General features: G+C 29.1%; 1 protein-coding gene across 1 annotated transcript in view; it reads right to left on the reverse strand.

Annotated features, from left to right (window-relative positions):
- The window catches only part of LOC148282805 (cell adhesion molecule Dscam2-like), a gene marked incomplete at its 5' end in the record, with an annotated part of 204,870 nt that overhangs the window by 74,543 nt on the left and 114,669 nt on the right, over positions 1-15,658 (reverse strand). Inside the window, one exon of the mRNA XM_088224527.1 lies at positions 3,675-3,824. Within this exon, the coding sequence (XP_088080653.1) occupies positions 3,675-3,824 (150 nt within the window). The remainder of the gene's footprint in view (positions 1-3,674; positions 3,825-15,658) is intronic.

Genomic DNA, 15,658 nt, shown 5'->3' on the forward strand with positions numbered 1-15,658 from the left:
AAGGCCCTATTTTCATACATAGGTTTATGTAAAAACACTTAACCCGTTCATTTGTTTGTATTTTAAATACACAAATAAATTTCAACACATCAAAAATGACTCTAATAGCATGTGTCAATCGGCACGTTGGAAATACTACCGTGAGAGTATCTGCCTCAAGGCGGATTAATTGTTATTTTTTTTGTTTGAATAAAGCCAGAACTCCATCAGGATTCTGGCGACGCGATGGCTACTCTCAGGCAAAAATCCTGAATAAGACAATCGAGTGAAGATGTGTTCTCCTCGTTGAGTAGTGGTTGGCGCGTTTGCCTACCATTGTTGAGGTCATTTTGTTCAATTTCTGGCAGGGTGGACATTAATTATTGATTTTAAAGGTTGTTTAAACTGCAATATTTAATTGATCCTGAACTAACAACTGAAGCGTAGGACTGATTACCTTCTTTTCACGTAACATCCGGACAAAATACGCTGCATTTAGTGTTTCGTTGTAGTGATGTTTGCACCACTGGGTGAGGTTTGATGATGATTATTTGTTTTTATTGTTTTTTTTATACTTTGTAATGGTATGCTGGTTAAGTACACTACCCGCTCAATCAAGATGGAATAAAAATTATTATGATAAATATTTTATTTTTTATTTATGACTATAAATTTCAAACTTAAGGCACATTGTGTAAATAACCTATTCTCTAGATGCTTATATAAAACTGTTTATTGAAATAAGCTCGAGTTAAAAAACACAAATATTTAAAAAGCTTAAACGTAAACATATATTTCTGAAACCATCCTGCGCAACTGGTTTTGCGGGGAATAATTATCATAAATAAATATTTCAGAAAACCTTTCTGAGCAACTGGTTTTGCAGAGTATAATTATTACTAAAAAACAAAAATTATATTTGCTTATTTTGTAAAAGTAAAAAAGAACTTTAGGTAAGCTACCACTTTTAAAAAAAAACTTATTTATGCTTTACTAAGTTAGTTTGTAAGATCTAAATAACGAATATAAACTTAATGACGTTACAATTTTGTACAAAAACATAATTATAAATCTTTATTTGAAATATTTTATGGCTTTTTATTTTTTTTTTTCTTCAGGTAACTCATTGTACAGTTTTCATCCCCTGTAAAATGTATTTTGAGACACTGATTTTCTTCTCATTGGTATTCATATTTTTTTTTATCTCTTGTTTCGTATAAATGACATTATAAGTAAAATATTCTTGATTCTTTTTTTTATTGATTCTCTTAATTATCTCTCTTCGTATTTTGAATAAATTAATTAATTGCAAAATCACATTTTGTTCCTAACTTTACTATGAGCAATCCGATTTCTGTAAACGTTCTTTTTCCATCAGAATATACTACATATATTTTGAGTATAATCCTCATTGCCTTTTTTTCGAAACAAATTTATACTGACAACACTTTTATATGCTGAAACATTTTTATATAGCTTTATTTACTGTCAAGTTGAAAATAAAACTCAAACTTCAAAAGAGACTTAAGAATGTTGGTGACTGCTGCCTTCCCTTTTTATCATTAAAACCTCATTTTTACTCTATTATCTGATCAACCCCCTTTCAACCCGTCAACCTCTAAGGTTCGGAGAAGGGTTACAGAAGGCGAAACTTTGAATCAGTCAAAGTGAAAAAAATTCCACAACCCAAACCCCATTGTAGAACGAAAATCTGTATTATTTTTAAAAATAAAGTGTCAAAACGTTTTTCATCGAAAGTCAAAAATCAAACGGGAAGATCTTTTGAAAGTTAAAATATTTATTCTCTAGTGATTTTAAACAATTTTGCCATTGACATATAAAAACATAGATGCGTCCTATAGAGTAAACCATTAAAAAAAGTAGTAGCATGGAAACGTATCCATAGTCACTAAAATTATGTATCCAAACTAGGGTTGTATTCAACTATCATGCATATTCTACCAAAAAATGGAGGATACTCATATTAAGTATACAAAAAATGCATGTTAACGTTAACAACCAACATTTTGGCAGATCCCAATCAGCTTTTTTCATTTATTCTATTATATATTATGTAAAATACAATGTTCCAATGTGTGTCCTTGATGACTACTGGACTAATGACTACTGGACCGATTTACGTGCTGTTTTTTGGGAAATGGCGAACTTAAGCCTAGGCATGTTTGTAGCTTAAAATCATCAACTTGTTGAGTAGAAAAAAAGTAAGGAGCATAAATGTTTTATTCATCGCTCACCAGGGCTCCATTCCACGAGAATGAATATCCTCAAAAAATAGCAGGGTGCTATTTTTTGGTAAATATTTGGCGTAAGGTAGCAAAAGGTGGTAAAAATATATTTTTAACATTATTACTGATTCGTAAAATTACTTGATTATTGATTTCACAGGCAGGGCTCAACTTAACCGAGTTGCACAGTTTATACCAATTTAAAAAAAAAAGAATTCTCACAATACTTTATTTGTAAACTGAGGTTAACAAATACTTTTGGAAAATAATACACAGATTAAGGGTTCCAGAACCCGGATTATGAACGCTATCATCATCAGTTACATACCAAGACGGTATAAAGTAAAAATAATATTTATGCATGAAAATATGTATATTTTTATGAAAACTCAAATTGTCTTCGTCGGTAATCTGTAATTTGATATGTTTAGAAAAAAAAAATCTTTCCATTTTTACGGAGAAAACATTATTTATTGAGTTTTTCTACTGACATTTCTTAGAGGAACTGCATTTTTTATTATAATGATAAAAATACGTATATAGTTTTATTTCACTTTTATTTATAAATTTGATCGGGTTGTGGTCCTATTGCTAGCGTCTCGGAATCACGGACCAAAGTTCCGTGGTTCGAATCCCACATTACCCCAACTTGATTCCATTTTCTAATAGTGAGTTATTTACAACTCGTTGAAAATGGACATCAAAATTAAATATTTGGGTAAATCATAAGAACACAAATATGTATTTCATTAAAAAAAATAAAAAATAAAAGTGGAATAAAACTATATACCTATTTTTATTATTATAATGAAGAAAACTTTATTTTATTTTGTCGACAAAATTGAAAATTTAATTTGTCAACTTCTTGTTATAATATAGGCCGAGCGTTGGTGATGACATTTCTTTAGCTGATTTGTAAAATAATTTAACTTAAAACCAATGCATTTGTGCAAATCAGCACAAAATATCAAAACCAAAAAACACACAAATTAAATCAGGGACCTTAGTAGGTATATGGGGCGAACGTGTTAGCCATTACATGACGAGAGTCGCCTTTTAATAAACCGTTGATTAAACTTTTCACGCGTTCAGTCCAGCATTTGTTTCAAGGTTTTGCAATACCCTGGCATACGTAATATTATAAGCACACTAAGAAATCTCTATTGAAGGAGTTACTGAGACATTTGTGAAAAACTTTGAAAAAAGAATTGTCAGATTTATAATTATGCTTCACTTACTCAATGGAGAATGCTTAGTTTGCGGTGTCAAGTAGTATGATTGAAATCAGTTTATGCAAGATTTAGAGATGAGTTTTAATTACGCTATTATTTAAGTAGGTAGGTTTTTATGTACAGTTTATTTTGGCACAAATAACTAGTTCTCCGTTTTTGGTGGAGATTTCTAAGATTGCTTTTAATACCTTTATATATTCAATATTCTGTTTCTAACCTGCATCGGGCGGTCCTGGTAGAAAAGGTGATTCGTCTTTTAGCCAGGACGAGACGGTGATATGCTCTGGTCTATCACAAGAAAGGACTGCTGAGGATCCCAAGCTGGCTTGAGCGCCCTGCACGTGGGGCTCAAATCGATCATCAAGGACTAAAAACATAAATAATAAACACGCTATAATAAAATTTCTAATGAAAGATAAAAAAAGGTTTAAAAAAGAACAAGCATTGACCAATGTTGTTAGTTTTTATTTAATAATCTAAACACACTTATTATTTTCTGGTTTTTTAACCCAATAACAGGCTAATGAAAACTTCCAAGGATTGGTATTAATGATACAGTGCTTTATTTATTTAGTTTTTATTGCTCACTTCTTGGTATGAACAAATTTACTATTGTGCCTTAACTGTTTCCCTTTATTTTTGGTCAATATATTGATATCATTTTATGTTTCTAGAATTCCACTCGTTCATGCGCTTTGTAACTGCACGACTATTGCTAATTTAGCTTCCATAATATGTAAAATCAACTTTCAAATACCTAAACTACATAAGTGGGGTCTAAAATTCTAACCGTCCAGGAGTTTAGTAGCTGCAAGACGTGTTGCAATCTTACTCTCATTTAAATTTGTTTACACAGAGAGGGAAAACATTTATGAGAAGATAATATGAGAAGGTTTAGACATTTACAGGGCTTATAACCTGTCATTAGCTGGTTTAAGTTTATGTTTGTTCTCTCAGTTGCAAAAAAAATAAATATGAAAACCTCACTAGGGAAAAAATCCAGCCAGTCTGCAAGCATTTGGACATACTCAAACGTTGTTGAATTACTCTCTTTAATATTTTCATTATTTTTTTAAATATCATCCATACACTAAATTTCTTTTTCAATTTAAAAAAATATATAAAGGGGGGCTAGATTTGTTTACCGTCTTTGCACTCTGTAGCTGCAAGACGTGCTGTAATCAAGCTCCTATCCGTTATACTTTAAATTTATCTAAATTGGAAACAAGGATCTAGAATCCCAACCGTCCATGCGCTCTGAAGCTGCACAAGACTTGTCAGGATATTTATTAATTGTACCGCGCCATTCAGATAATTTTCATATATGTACAGACAGACGTTGTCCTGGCTGAATGTCGGCTTGCCTGAAATTAGCTTGGAAAAATACTTGTAATTGATAAGTAGGTACCTAAGTACTTGTTTATGGTTGAATTCCAAAACATAAAATAAATAATTTTCAAGTGTAGAATTCTTTTTGCAAATGTCGAACTCGGCTATCCCCACCAACAGGGATGCACTTGATTCATGAATGCGATTTTCAAAAATGTATTAATTGTCAGTAAAAATTATTTTAGTTTTACCGAAAATCCAGTAGAAAGAAATAAATGAGAAGAAATTAAAAGGAATAAAGGGAAATAATAGGGATCCATAAAAAGCAAATAATGTTGGTAAACATAAAAAATAAACTTTTTTAAACACAAAAAAAAATATCCTCTAATTTTTTTGTACATGAATTTTTGTTGAATGCAACCCTGGTAAATAAAAAAGAAATAAGCTCCTAACTCTTTTTTTACCGATTCGATTGAAAAAAATAATATATCTTCGAACACGCGCAGCGCAAAGATCCACATTTCGCTAAAAATCGCACGTATATCGGTTATACCATTTAAAAGGAGTTCAGTGACATAACACGTACAGAAAAAGTATATATATAAAGATTAAGATAATATGCATATATTGATTAAACGTAACCTTAACAATCTTCACAGTCTAAGAATCTTAAAAACTATTTGAAAGTATATTAGGCATGGTCATGGCAAGATCCATTCAGACTTGACAAATGTGTCATCTTTAAGCCTGAAATCATAACAACGCTTTCTTTACAAATGCTGTAAGAACACATCTATAGTACTGTTAGGTGAGATTTTTATAACTGTTGGATGATTAAACCAACTGATATTAAAGAATAATTGAAAACCTCATTTCACTTCATTGAAAACACTTTTTTTTTTAAACCTATCGACAGTTTACTAAACAAATTCTTTTAGATTGATTTATAAACAGGTAGCTAGTCAAAACTTTTAAAAACAATTTTAAAAAACACCAAAGTACACATAAACAACAAAATAAACAAATAGATAATTATTTTCGTAGAGCCACTATATTGCCTTGGTACATTTCATTTATCGAAAAGTGACCTAGTTAGTTCTATATTCTTTTGTACCGATTTTGTCAATTAAATAATAAGATAAAATCTCTCAATTTGTTGCAACAGAAAGAAAACAACTTTGAGAAGGGAATATGGAAGTCTAGGCATTTACAAGGATAATGACCTGTCATTTGCTGGTTTATGTGGCCAAGTTACACACTGTCAAACATTAAGCATTCTAATATAAATAAATATTATTTAAAAAAAAAATATATATATATTTTTTTTTAAATATTTAAATATTATATAAAATATTAAAATTAGACAACTTAGAAATCTTAGAATTAAAAAAGCGATTCATAATAAGAAAACAATAATTAATAACCAAATAAACAATATTTTTTTAGTCCTCTCCTGGCTTACTTCGAAAATAATGATATCAGATTACCACCCGTGTAAGAAAAAAAACACTTGATTTATTGGGTCCACGTGTAGTATTTAGTGAACATGATAGAAATAAAATAAAAAGGAATCAATTCATTAGTTACGTAAACCTTGACAAAGAAGCTTGTTTGCTTTGAAACCGGTCGGTGAAAAATAAAAATTAGTGATTAAAAACAAAGTTGTTTTATTTATTTTACTAAGCATTCTGCTTATGTTTGAAAATCCACATTTCCTCAATTCTTCCATCTGTTGACTTTTGAGAAAAAAAAGAGCTAAAACCTTCATCATGTGGGTGAGATTCATCCGGTTGAACAAATTCACCTACTAGGCAACCGCAGATAACAATTTTTCAATTTTTATACTTTTCTGTTAGTGGTTAGTTAATTTTACAATGTTTTAGGTATGTTCAAATATTTGTAGAAAGGCTGAATTTCGTTCCTTTTACTCACACTGATGCAATTCATTTATTAAGCGCGGTTAAATTAATTACTCTAAAAAAATTATGAAGTGGTAGGTTATTTAAATCAGCAAATTACAAGATTCAAAAGCTCTGTAAATACACAGACTTATTTACTTCTTTTAACTAATTTATTGTGTTATTTTGTCGCTTTATTACAAAAAGGTAACTATTTAACTTATTTATTATTAATATTTACAACGTCATAATATAAAATCATCAACTGGAAATACAATCGTTTAATGATTTTCATTTATTTATTTAGAACTTACTGATCATATTAAAAATGAAACATGGGTAAAGAAATCAAAATACGGGGAAAAGTTATTTTCTTTAGGAAATCTGCCTTCATTATTTTAATTAAACAGATAAGTTTAAATTTTATTTCGGATGATTTCGGAAAATTAAAAAGACGGAAATATTAATTAAGTTACAAACAATTTGAAGCATTTTGTATTTTCATCCAATTATGTAAGAATGTTTTATAAATATTCAATTACGTTTCCAAATGATACAAGTACTACCCGGAAGCCATGATCATTAAATGAGCTTCGTTTGATTAATTTTTGGTTTATTAACGCAGAAAACTTTTTTTGTTATATTTATTATCAAATTCGTTTGATAAGTTTGCAATTAATATTGAAAATTAAGAACATTTATTTTTATTTGAGAAATTATTTTTTTTAAATTTATTTTTAATTATTATTTATTTATTCAGACAAATACATACATATTACAAAAAAAAAATTACAACGTATCCTAAACTCTATGAGGCCAAGGACCCTGTGTTGAGTCGGGATACAACATAATGGAAAGTGGAAGCACGTACGTAATTAAATAATAGCAAAAATAAAAAAAATATATTGTTACATATTCATACATTTATTTCAAAGGGCATCTGAAAAACACGCTTAATAGTATAAGTCGATGCAATATCTCGCTACAATCTCCTACAATGGTCTCTTCCCTTAGACGAAATCTAGACTTGTACACTCTACCTTAAAATGGCTTTCGTTTTGGAGAACCAAATACGTTCATCTAGGACATAGAACATTCTTCGGGGCCACAAAAGAGAAATTCCTCTGAGCAAAAAATAAATTAAAGACATTTTTATATAAAAATTCATCCTCTTATGTTCGATAAATCAATAATTTTTGTCTCCTGTCTATTTTTATTAATAGGAGTAATGTTGTGTGATTTTTCATATTCAATTGTAGTTTTTTTATTGTGACAACTACGATCCCAGTTTGATGGAACAATTCTGATACTGCCCTGGTTTTCGAAATATATAAGGATCTCATCTACTTAAATATCTGTATTAACACTAAGCATGGCTTTTCATTATAGCCCAGAACAGTTTATTTTTTAAATTTATAAATAGACAATAGACAGCCAATTATACAGCACAATTAAGAAAATATAAAACATGCATTAACGGGAATCGAACCTAGTAATCTAAGATTTCATGCGCGTTCATGTCCAAACGTACTACCAGGGCTGGCCAATATTTTTAAGAATTAATTTTTATTTAAGAAGGTAAACATGAACAGAAAATATAAAAGGATAAATAATTATCCTTTACAATGAAAATCGTTTAAGAAATTATATACATTTAAAAAGTAATATAAACATTATTAAGAACTAATAGCATACGAATTTTTTACACAAAATTTATTTACAAATATTTAAATAGATGAATGTTAACATTAAATAATAATCAATATAAAGCTTTCTTTTATTTGAGCCATTAAATTATTTTTCTACCTTACAAGATTTGTAAACATTTTTTTTAAAGATCTGCTTAGGAATCTAACTGAAAATTTTAGGAATTGTAAAATGAAGTTTTCTTTGGCCATATTTGTTTTCGAACCTCGGTACTGACAAGCTTTCACGTTGTGCTAGCCTTGTATTATGTATATGTATTAAGCTTTTCTGGTAGTTACTATAAAATCAGTATCTAGTAACAAATTTGAGCCAGAGAATAGCGTTTACGGACAGGCACCCTAGCTTTTTAAAAAGTTAGGGTACCTCTTTCTTATCAATTTTAGCTGATCTGTTATTTAATTTATTGATTGTAAGATTTGCGTTCAATATTTTACAAATATATTTTTTCAAATTTTTATGTCGGTCTCGTGGTGTAATGTTGAGCGCATTTGCCTACCATGCATGAGGTCTCAGGTTCGATTCCCGACATAATTGAAATGAAATATTATTCAAAAGAGTGTTTTTACATTCGAATATTTCATAGTCTCTAGACTGGTACCTGAAGCGTAAAACTGATCATCTTACCTCCATGCAACAAAAATGATCAAGATACGCTGCGATTGGTGTACCAATACAGTGCCCTATGCATCAGTTGGTGCATTTTACAAAACTATTTTATCGGAACTGGAACCGGAATTTTACGGGAATTACACTAGTTATGCTGTTTTATAAAGCAAATACAAAATTTTGTTCATTTGTTTATAATTATATTTTATGCACATTAAATTATACATTTGAAGCAAGCTAATTTGACCATCTAACTAAAATTATTTACTCCTTTTTAAGCCAGTAAAACAAATAGATAAAAAAATGTAATTAATACACCGAAAAAACAAACAAGGGTAGTAAACATTACAATATTTGAGTTTGTCCAAATGTTTGAAGACAAAATACTGGATTTCACTTCTTCGGGCGTCATTAAGATTAGCAAATTACAACAGGGATATAGAATACCTTAAAGAAGAGAATATGGAAGTCTAGACATTTACAGGGCTTATGACCTGTCATTAAAGTGTTCTCCATCCCTGTTGTAATTTTTTATTCTCAATGACTCCCGAGGGGGTGAAATCCAGTCTTTTAAAAACTCAAATATTGTAATGAAACCAATTGGTCCAAAAAGAAGTTTAAGAATTAAGAAATAGTTTTCAGGCGTTGCCTAGTAGGTATGTGAAATAATTCAGTCAGATAAATCTTTTCACAACAATAAAGGTTTCAGCTCTTCAACTTCCCTTAAATCAACAAATGGATGAATTAAAGAAATTTGGATGTTTAAATATAGGCTAAATGGCGAATGTTACAAGGTGTGTAAAATGGCCACTTAAACCAGCCAATGACAGGTCATAAGCCCTGTAAATGTCTAGACTTCCATATTTCCTTCTTTAAGGTGTTCTCCATCCCTGTTGTAAATTTTTAGTAGTTGACATTGTAAAAATATAGTGAAAATCATAGTAAAATACATAGTTTAAAAAAAATAGTAAAAATGAAGTAAAAATCATTGAAAAAAATATATATTGAAAAACCCATTAAAATATGTAGTAAAAACAAAATACATGGTTGAAGAACATTTAAGAAAAGGTAATATAGAAGTCTAGGCATCTACAGAGCTTATGACCTGTCAATGGTTGTAATATGTTAATATAAACAGCTTTCCAGGGAGTTGAATCCAGTCCTTGTCTACAAAAATTTGGACAAACTCAAAATTTTGTTGAAAATACATGGTACTAAAAATACACATATACAGAAAAAAACTTTCTTTTCAAAAAGGTATAGTTAAATACGCAGTAAAAATAAAAAAAAAACTAGTAGACAACAGTCATCATCATCATCATTCCCTTTTCACACCTAACGGTGCAAAGGATACTGCATTAGTACACCAAACACAGCGTATCTTGATTTTTTTTTGTTACATTAAGGTTATATGCTTAGTCTTACGCTTCAGCTATCAGTCCAGGGACTATAAAAATATTTTAGTGTAAAAACACCCTTTTAAATAAATTATTTATGTATTTTTTTATGTTTGAGTACCGTTAGTCAAATTAATGTTTTAGTTCTTTAAAAATCTGAATAATACGTAATGCATTTTTACAAACTTTCACGAACGAATATTTTGCTGCTGGCTATTTTGTATTATTTGATTTACGCATTCAAAACAGGTTTGAACGAATTTGATGGAAATATGTATTTGTCTGTTCGCGAACAATAGTCTAGCATTCAGTTACCATGGATGACTGCTCGTCCTGCTGCAAATGGCTGACATAAATGGAGTACGCTGCAGCTGTCAGCCAATTTATTATAAGCGCATTGTCGGGAGTTACTAGTCACTAGTCACTCGTAACAAGTGACTGATGACCACCAGCCAGACATAATAGTAACTATAAGCATTTACACTGGAACCTCTTTTTACTTAAGGGGTACGATCCATACAGAGTAAAACAAGTACGTTAACCACATATCGCCTAAAAAAACTAGTCCGTACTTTTAGAGTATATTCTTTATAAATAAAACCACCAACGAAAGACTTCAATTTTGTGATAAATTGTTGATATTTCAGCTAATCCGAAATACTTTTTTGTTATATGATAGATACGTATTATTTTATACTATTTATGAACATTCTAAACGTTACATTTAAACGCTAGAAAACAAAAAAATATTTACATTGATTTTTAAAAATACAATAAAAAAACTTTGGGCTTATTCCGGGAGACCTATATATTTTTAAATTTAAAACATGTGACTACAGAGGCTAATTTTTATCAACCTTAAATTTTAAATTTCCAAATAAAGGTTTTCGTAATACACACTAGCGCATATTTTTTTCCATACATATTTTATCTACATAAATTTAATAACAAAAATACACTATAGAAAAATACATCCTAAAATTAAGCTATAACATGAATTGGAAAAAATGCGCACAAAGACTACAGCGTCTGAGCGTGGGCCATTCCTTTTTTAATTATTTAAAAGTTTATAGCACATATATTTGCTATGATATGACCATTAAAAGAAAAGAAAAGAAAAGAAAAGAAAAGAAAAGAAAAGAAAAGAAAAGAAAAGAAAAGAAAAGAAAAGAAAAGAAAAGAAAAGAAAAGAAAAGAAAAGAAAAGAAAAGAAAAGAAAAGAAAAGAAAAGAAAAGAAAAGAAAAGAAAAGAAAAGAAAAGAAAAGAAAAGAAAAGAAAAGAAAAAAAGAAAGAAAAGAAAAGAAAAGAAAACCAAATAAACATATGCTGAAATTACGAAAATATGATTTATTTTCAGTGTGCATTTATTTATAATTTTAATTAAATAGTGGGTTTTCCGTGTTAGTGTAATACACTGACGAAAAGACGAATACATCTCGAAAACTAAAAAAAAAATGAAAATAAGAGAGTGCAGTGCGTTCGAACGTTAACTACTTGTCTGTCGGTGAACCTAGTAAACATATTTTATTGAAGCATTTTTTTTTGCACCAAAAAAGGCCTTGAGGCCTAATAACATTGATGAATTACAACACAGTATACCCGGACTTGAAAATAATCACACTCAATTTTTGTGTTCTCACCGGGAGTCAATCACACAACCGTCCGTACGTGAGCCACGTGACTTGACCACTACACCACTGATTCATATGAAACATTTTGTTACGAACACATAAGCAAAGTGCATTTAATGTTTTCATGAACTGTACAATTAAATAACAAACGAGTAATATTGTAGGAAAATAAAATACTTTAAATTAATATTCGATATAAAAAGGAATGTCTAATTTGTGGTCTGAAAATTGCTTCAGGTAATTCTAAGAAAAAATTAAAATTCCATTTGCACTTCATTACATCATGTGAATTTGTAACTAGATTAATCAAGTAAACTGCGGGGGTCGCTCATATAAGTGCGAAGATTATATGATATTAGATGGAAAGTACGTTATGTATATTGTCGTGAAGTCGGTTTCATCCCTAAATTATAAAATGCCTTTCATGGTGAGGGTGGGGCGGGGGGGGGGGGGGGGGGCTATGGTGATTTCCCTTGCTGGTTATGCTAGCAACGGCGACATGAGAATTGGGGATGAATAAACGAGACATAGAAGAATGCAGAAACTGAATATTGTACATTCGTGCTGTATACATAGATACATTTATTTATTTTAACACTTTTGTACATTTCAAATCACAAATACGCGGTTATTGCTTTAATCTTTTTACTATCGAATTAATTCTAGAGGATACAAATTTTTTTTTCACATATTTAACTTATGTAAATAAATACCCAAATATGATTTTTTGAATTTGTAATACTCCAAGCATTAATTTCATACCCTTTTCCAGACTCAGTTGTGCAACGGACCGTCTATTGGTAAATTGAATGCAACGTAATACGATTTTCTGTTACGAGAAGAAAGGGTTTAGGGATTATTTCTTTGAAGGGAGAGTGCTTTCACATCTAGATTAACCAGATAACTCTCAAAGATGCCGAAGATACGGCATCTTTATTGATATAAAGCATCACGTTTATTTACAATTATTCGGGTGTTTTACCATTTGAATTACAGAACCTACACCTAGCCAAGATAACAAACGCTATCCTCATCGATATATATCGAGACAATATAAAGTAAAATCTAAATTCATGTAGAAAAATGTGAATATTCGTGTGATAATTTAATATTATTTCGTCGGTAACGTTTACTTGAACATGTTTAGAAAAAAAAACAAATTATATTTTTCATACACAAAACTTTATTTAACTTTGTAGATAAAATTTTTAATAAATATTGGATAAATGCTGGATGTTTTTAAAAAGTCCATTAGGTCTGCGGAGGTTTGTAAGATGCTTTTTTGGTATAACTGACAAAACTTTTAAATCCATTGAAATTGATCGATGTTTTTTCATTAATATCGAATAAATATTTCTCTCGTAGGTTTTTGAAGTTTATAGGTAATAAAATTTTATTTCAAATATATTTTCTATATAAAAAGTTTATTTTTTGTAGACTATAAAAGTAAATTAGGGAAAACACACAGTTAGACAGGTATTACGAAATATCAAACCATTTGGTTTTTATAGAGGGTCAGTTCCACTTTGGTACAGTGGCACATTAAACCCCACGAGGGTAATAAAGTAACCTGACAAATTCATCGGTAGTACCCTAGTAAACATTTATTTGTAAATATTCGATCCATTATACATAAAAACATCTTCACGATTACATACAACGCGGAAAGGTTAATGCATTAAATAAAAATAAAAACAAATGAAATAATAGCATTTTTTTTAATATTTGCATTGTATCTTTACAAGAATATTGTTTTTAAAGATAAACAAAATGTAATTTAAAAAACACACATCAAAGAATGTGAATTGTTCTGCTAGAAACAATTCTGTTGTGAAACTGTAAGCGTTGAGGATGGCTAAAAAATTATTTAAGTGGATTCTATTAAACGACACATGTCCTTTCAAAAACTTCGGAACGTATCGGTATTGTAGGATGGGGTGGTGCATATGCCAATATATTAAACCCTCTTAAAATAGTACAAATATTAATTATTAAAGTAATTATTTAAAAACCCTCATCATTTAATACGGAAAGTCTAGATAAAATATTTTAGGTTCATACTGTAGATACTCTTTATAAAATAAATTCCATAATACAAATATATAAAAAAAAAGAAAAAATAAAAGAATTTGAAATGAATAAGTCACTCAGATACGAACATAATATTAAAATTCCTGAATTCCATACAAGTCATGGTCAAAATAGCTTTGTATTCAAAGGTGTAAAAAATTATAACAATCTTCCTAATGAACTAAAAACTTTTAAAAATAATATATCAATAAATAAATTTAAAGTTATCTAAAGAAATTTTTTGAACTCGTGGAAAAACAACATTAAATTTTAATTAGTATGAATGTATTATTGTTTTATATTTTTTCTTTATATATCCTATCTTTTTATTTTTCTTTTTATGTACTCGTATTTAAAATTATATAAACTCTTATTAATAAACAACTAAAATAGTGTACGTCACTCTCCAAGCATAAGAGTTAGTCTCTTTTTTTGGAAAGTTACAGCCATAACATTTACTAGATGTGTAAAAGTAGATATGTTTAGAATTTTACAAAAACATATACTTTTTATGAAATTTATGAATAAAAAAAATATAAAAAGTTGATTGATAAATCAAGTAATGGGCCCTTGGTAGTATTACAGACTAATCAAGAGTCCGAGGTGTCAAACTCGAATCCCCTGCTCTCCTTGTGGAGCGACTAGTTTTAGATTACATCCTTGAAAACGCAAAAAAACGTTTTTTTAGAGCTAACGATTAATGACAGGTCCATGGTGTACAAACGACGAAAAATAATTATTAACATACAAAAATATACAAATAAAAAAAAAACACTCATCTTTCATTAATTACGGGTAAACACTAATAAAATAAAACCTATAATATAAGAAATCAAACACCTATTTCAGTCTACTGAACACTTTATTTTATTTTTTCAAAAATAAAAACAAAAATTTCGATACAAAAGTTTCGTGACATAAAAAAAAGAAATATTAGCGTTCTTTTAATTTAGATAAATATTTAAATTTTGGTTGCCATTTTCAACGAGTTGTAAATAACTCACTATTATAAAATGGAAATCAAGTTGGGGTAGAGTGGGGTTTGAACATCGACCCTCTGGCCCGAAATAATTCGTAAAAATAAAATAAAGTGTTCAGTAGACTCAAATTAATGCTTGATTTCTTAAATAATAAGTTAAAATATGGAGTTCTACAAAATAAACACCAAATCAATCAATAACTAATAAAATACATATTTAAATAACATTAACAATAAAAATGATCAAATTAATTTGTTTTGAGGAATTCATTCATTAACATAAAACTATTAAAAACAATACATAAAATACTTATAACATATTCATCGAAATAAAACTAAAAAATGAAAATTATCATAACTATTTTTTTGTAAAAATTAATATAATTTCGTATAAACTTTATTTACCTTTGTCATAATCTTCCATAGAAGTTATCAACGTCTGTTTTATATTTATTTTTTAAATTTATTTAAATGCAAATTTAAACCAAGAGACATTAAAAATTCTGCCTAATTGATGATTTCATAGAGAGATAATAGTTGCGCATGTATAATGTAGGTATGCATAGTCAATTATTGTAACAAT

Source organism: Micrasema longulum, unplaced genomic scaffold (assembly GCF_059751315.1).
Source record: "Micrasema longulum isolate JH-2025_06_02 unplaced genomic scaffold, ASM5975131v1 h1tg000288l, whole genome shotgun sequence".
Classification (NCBI taxonomy): Eukaryota; Metazoa; Arthropoda; class Insecta; order Trichoptera; family Brachycentridae; genus Micrasema; species Micrasema longulum.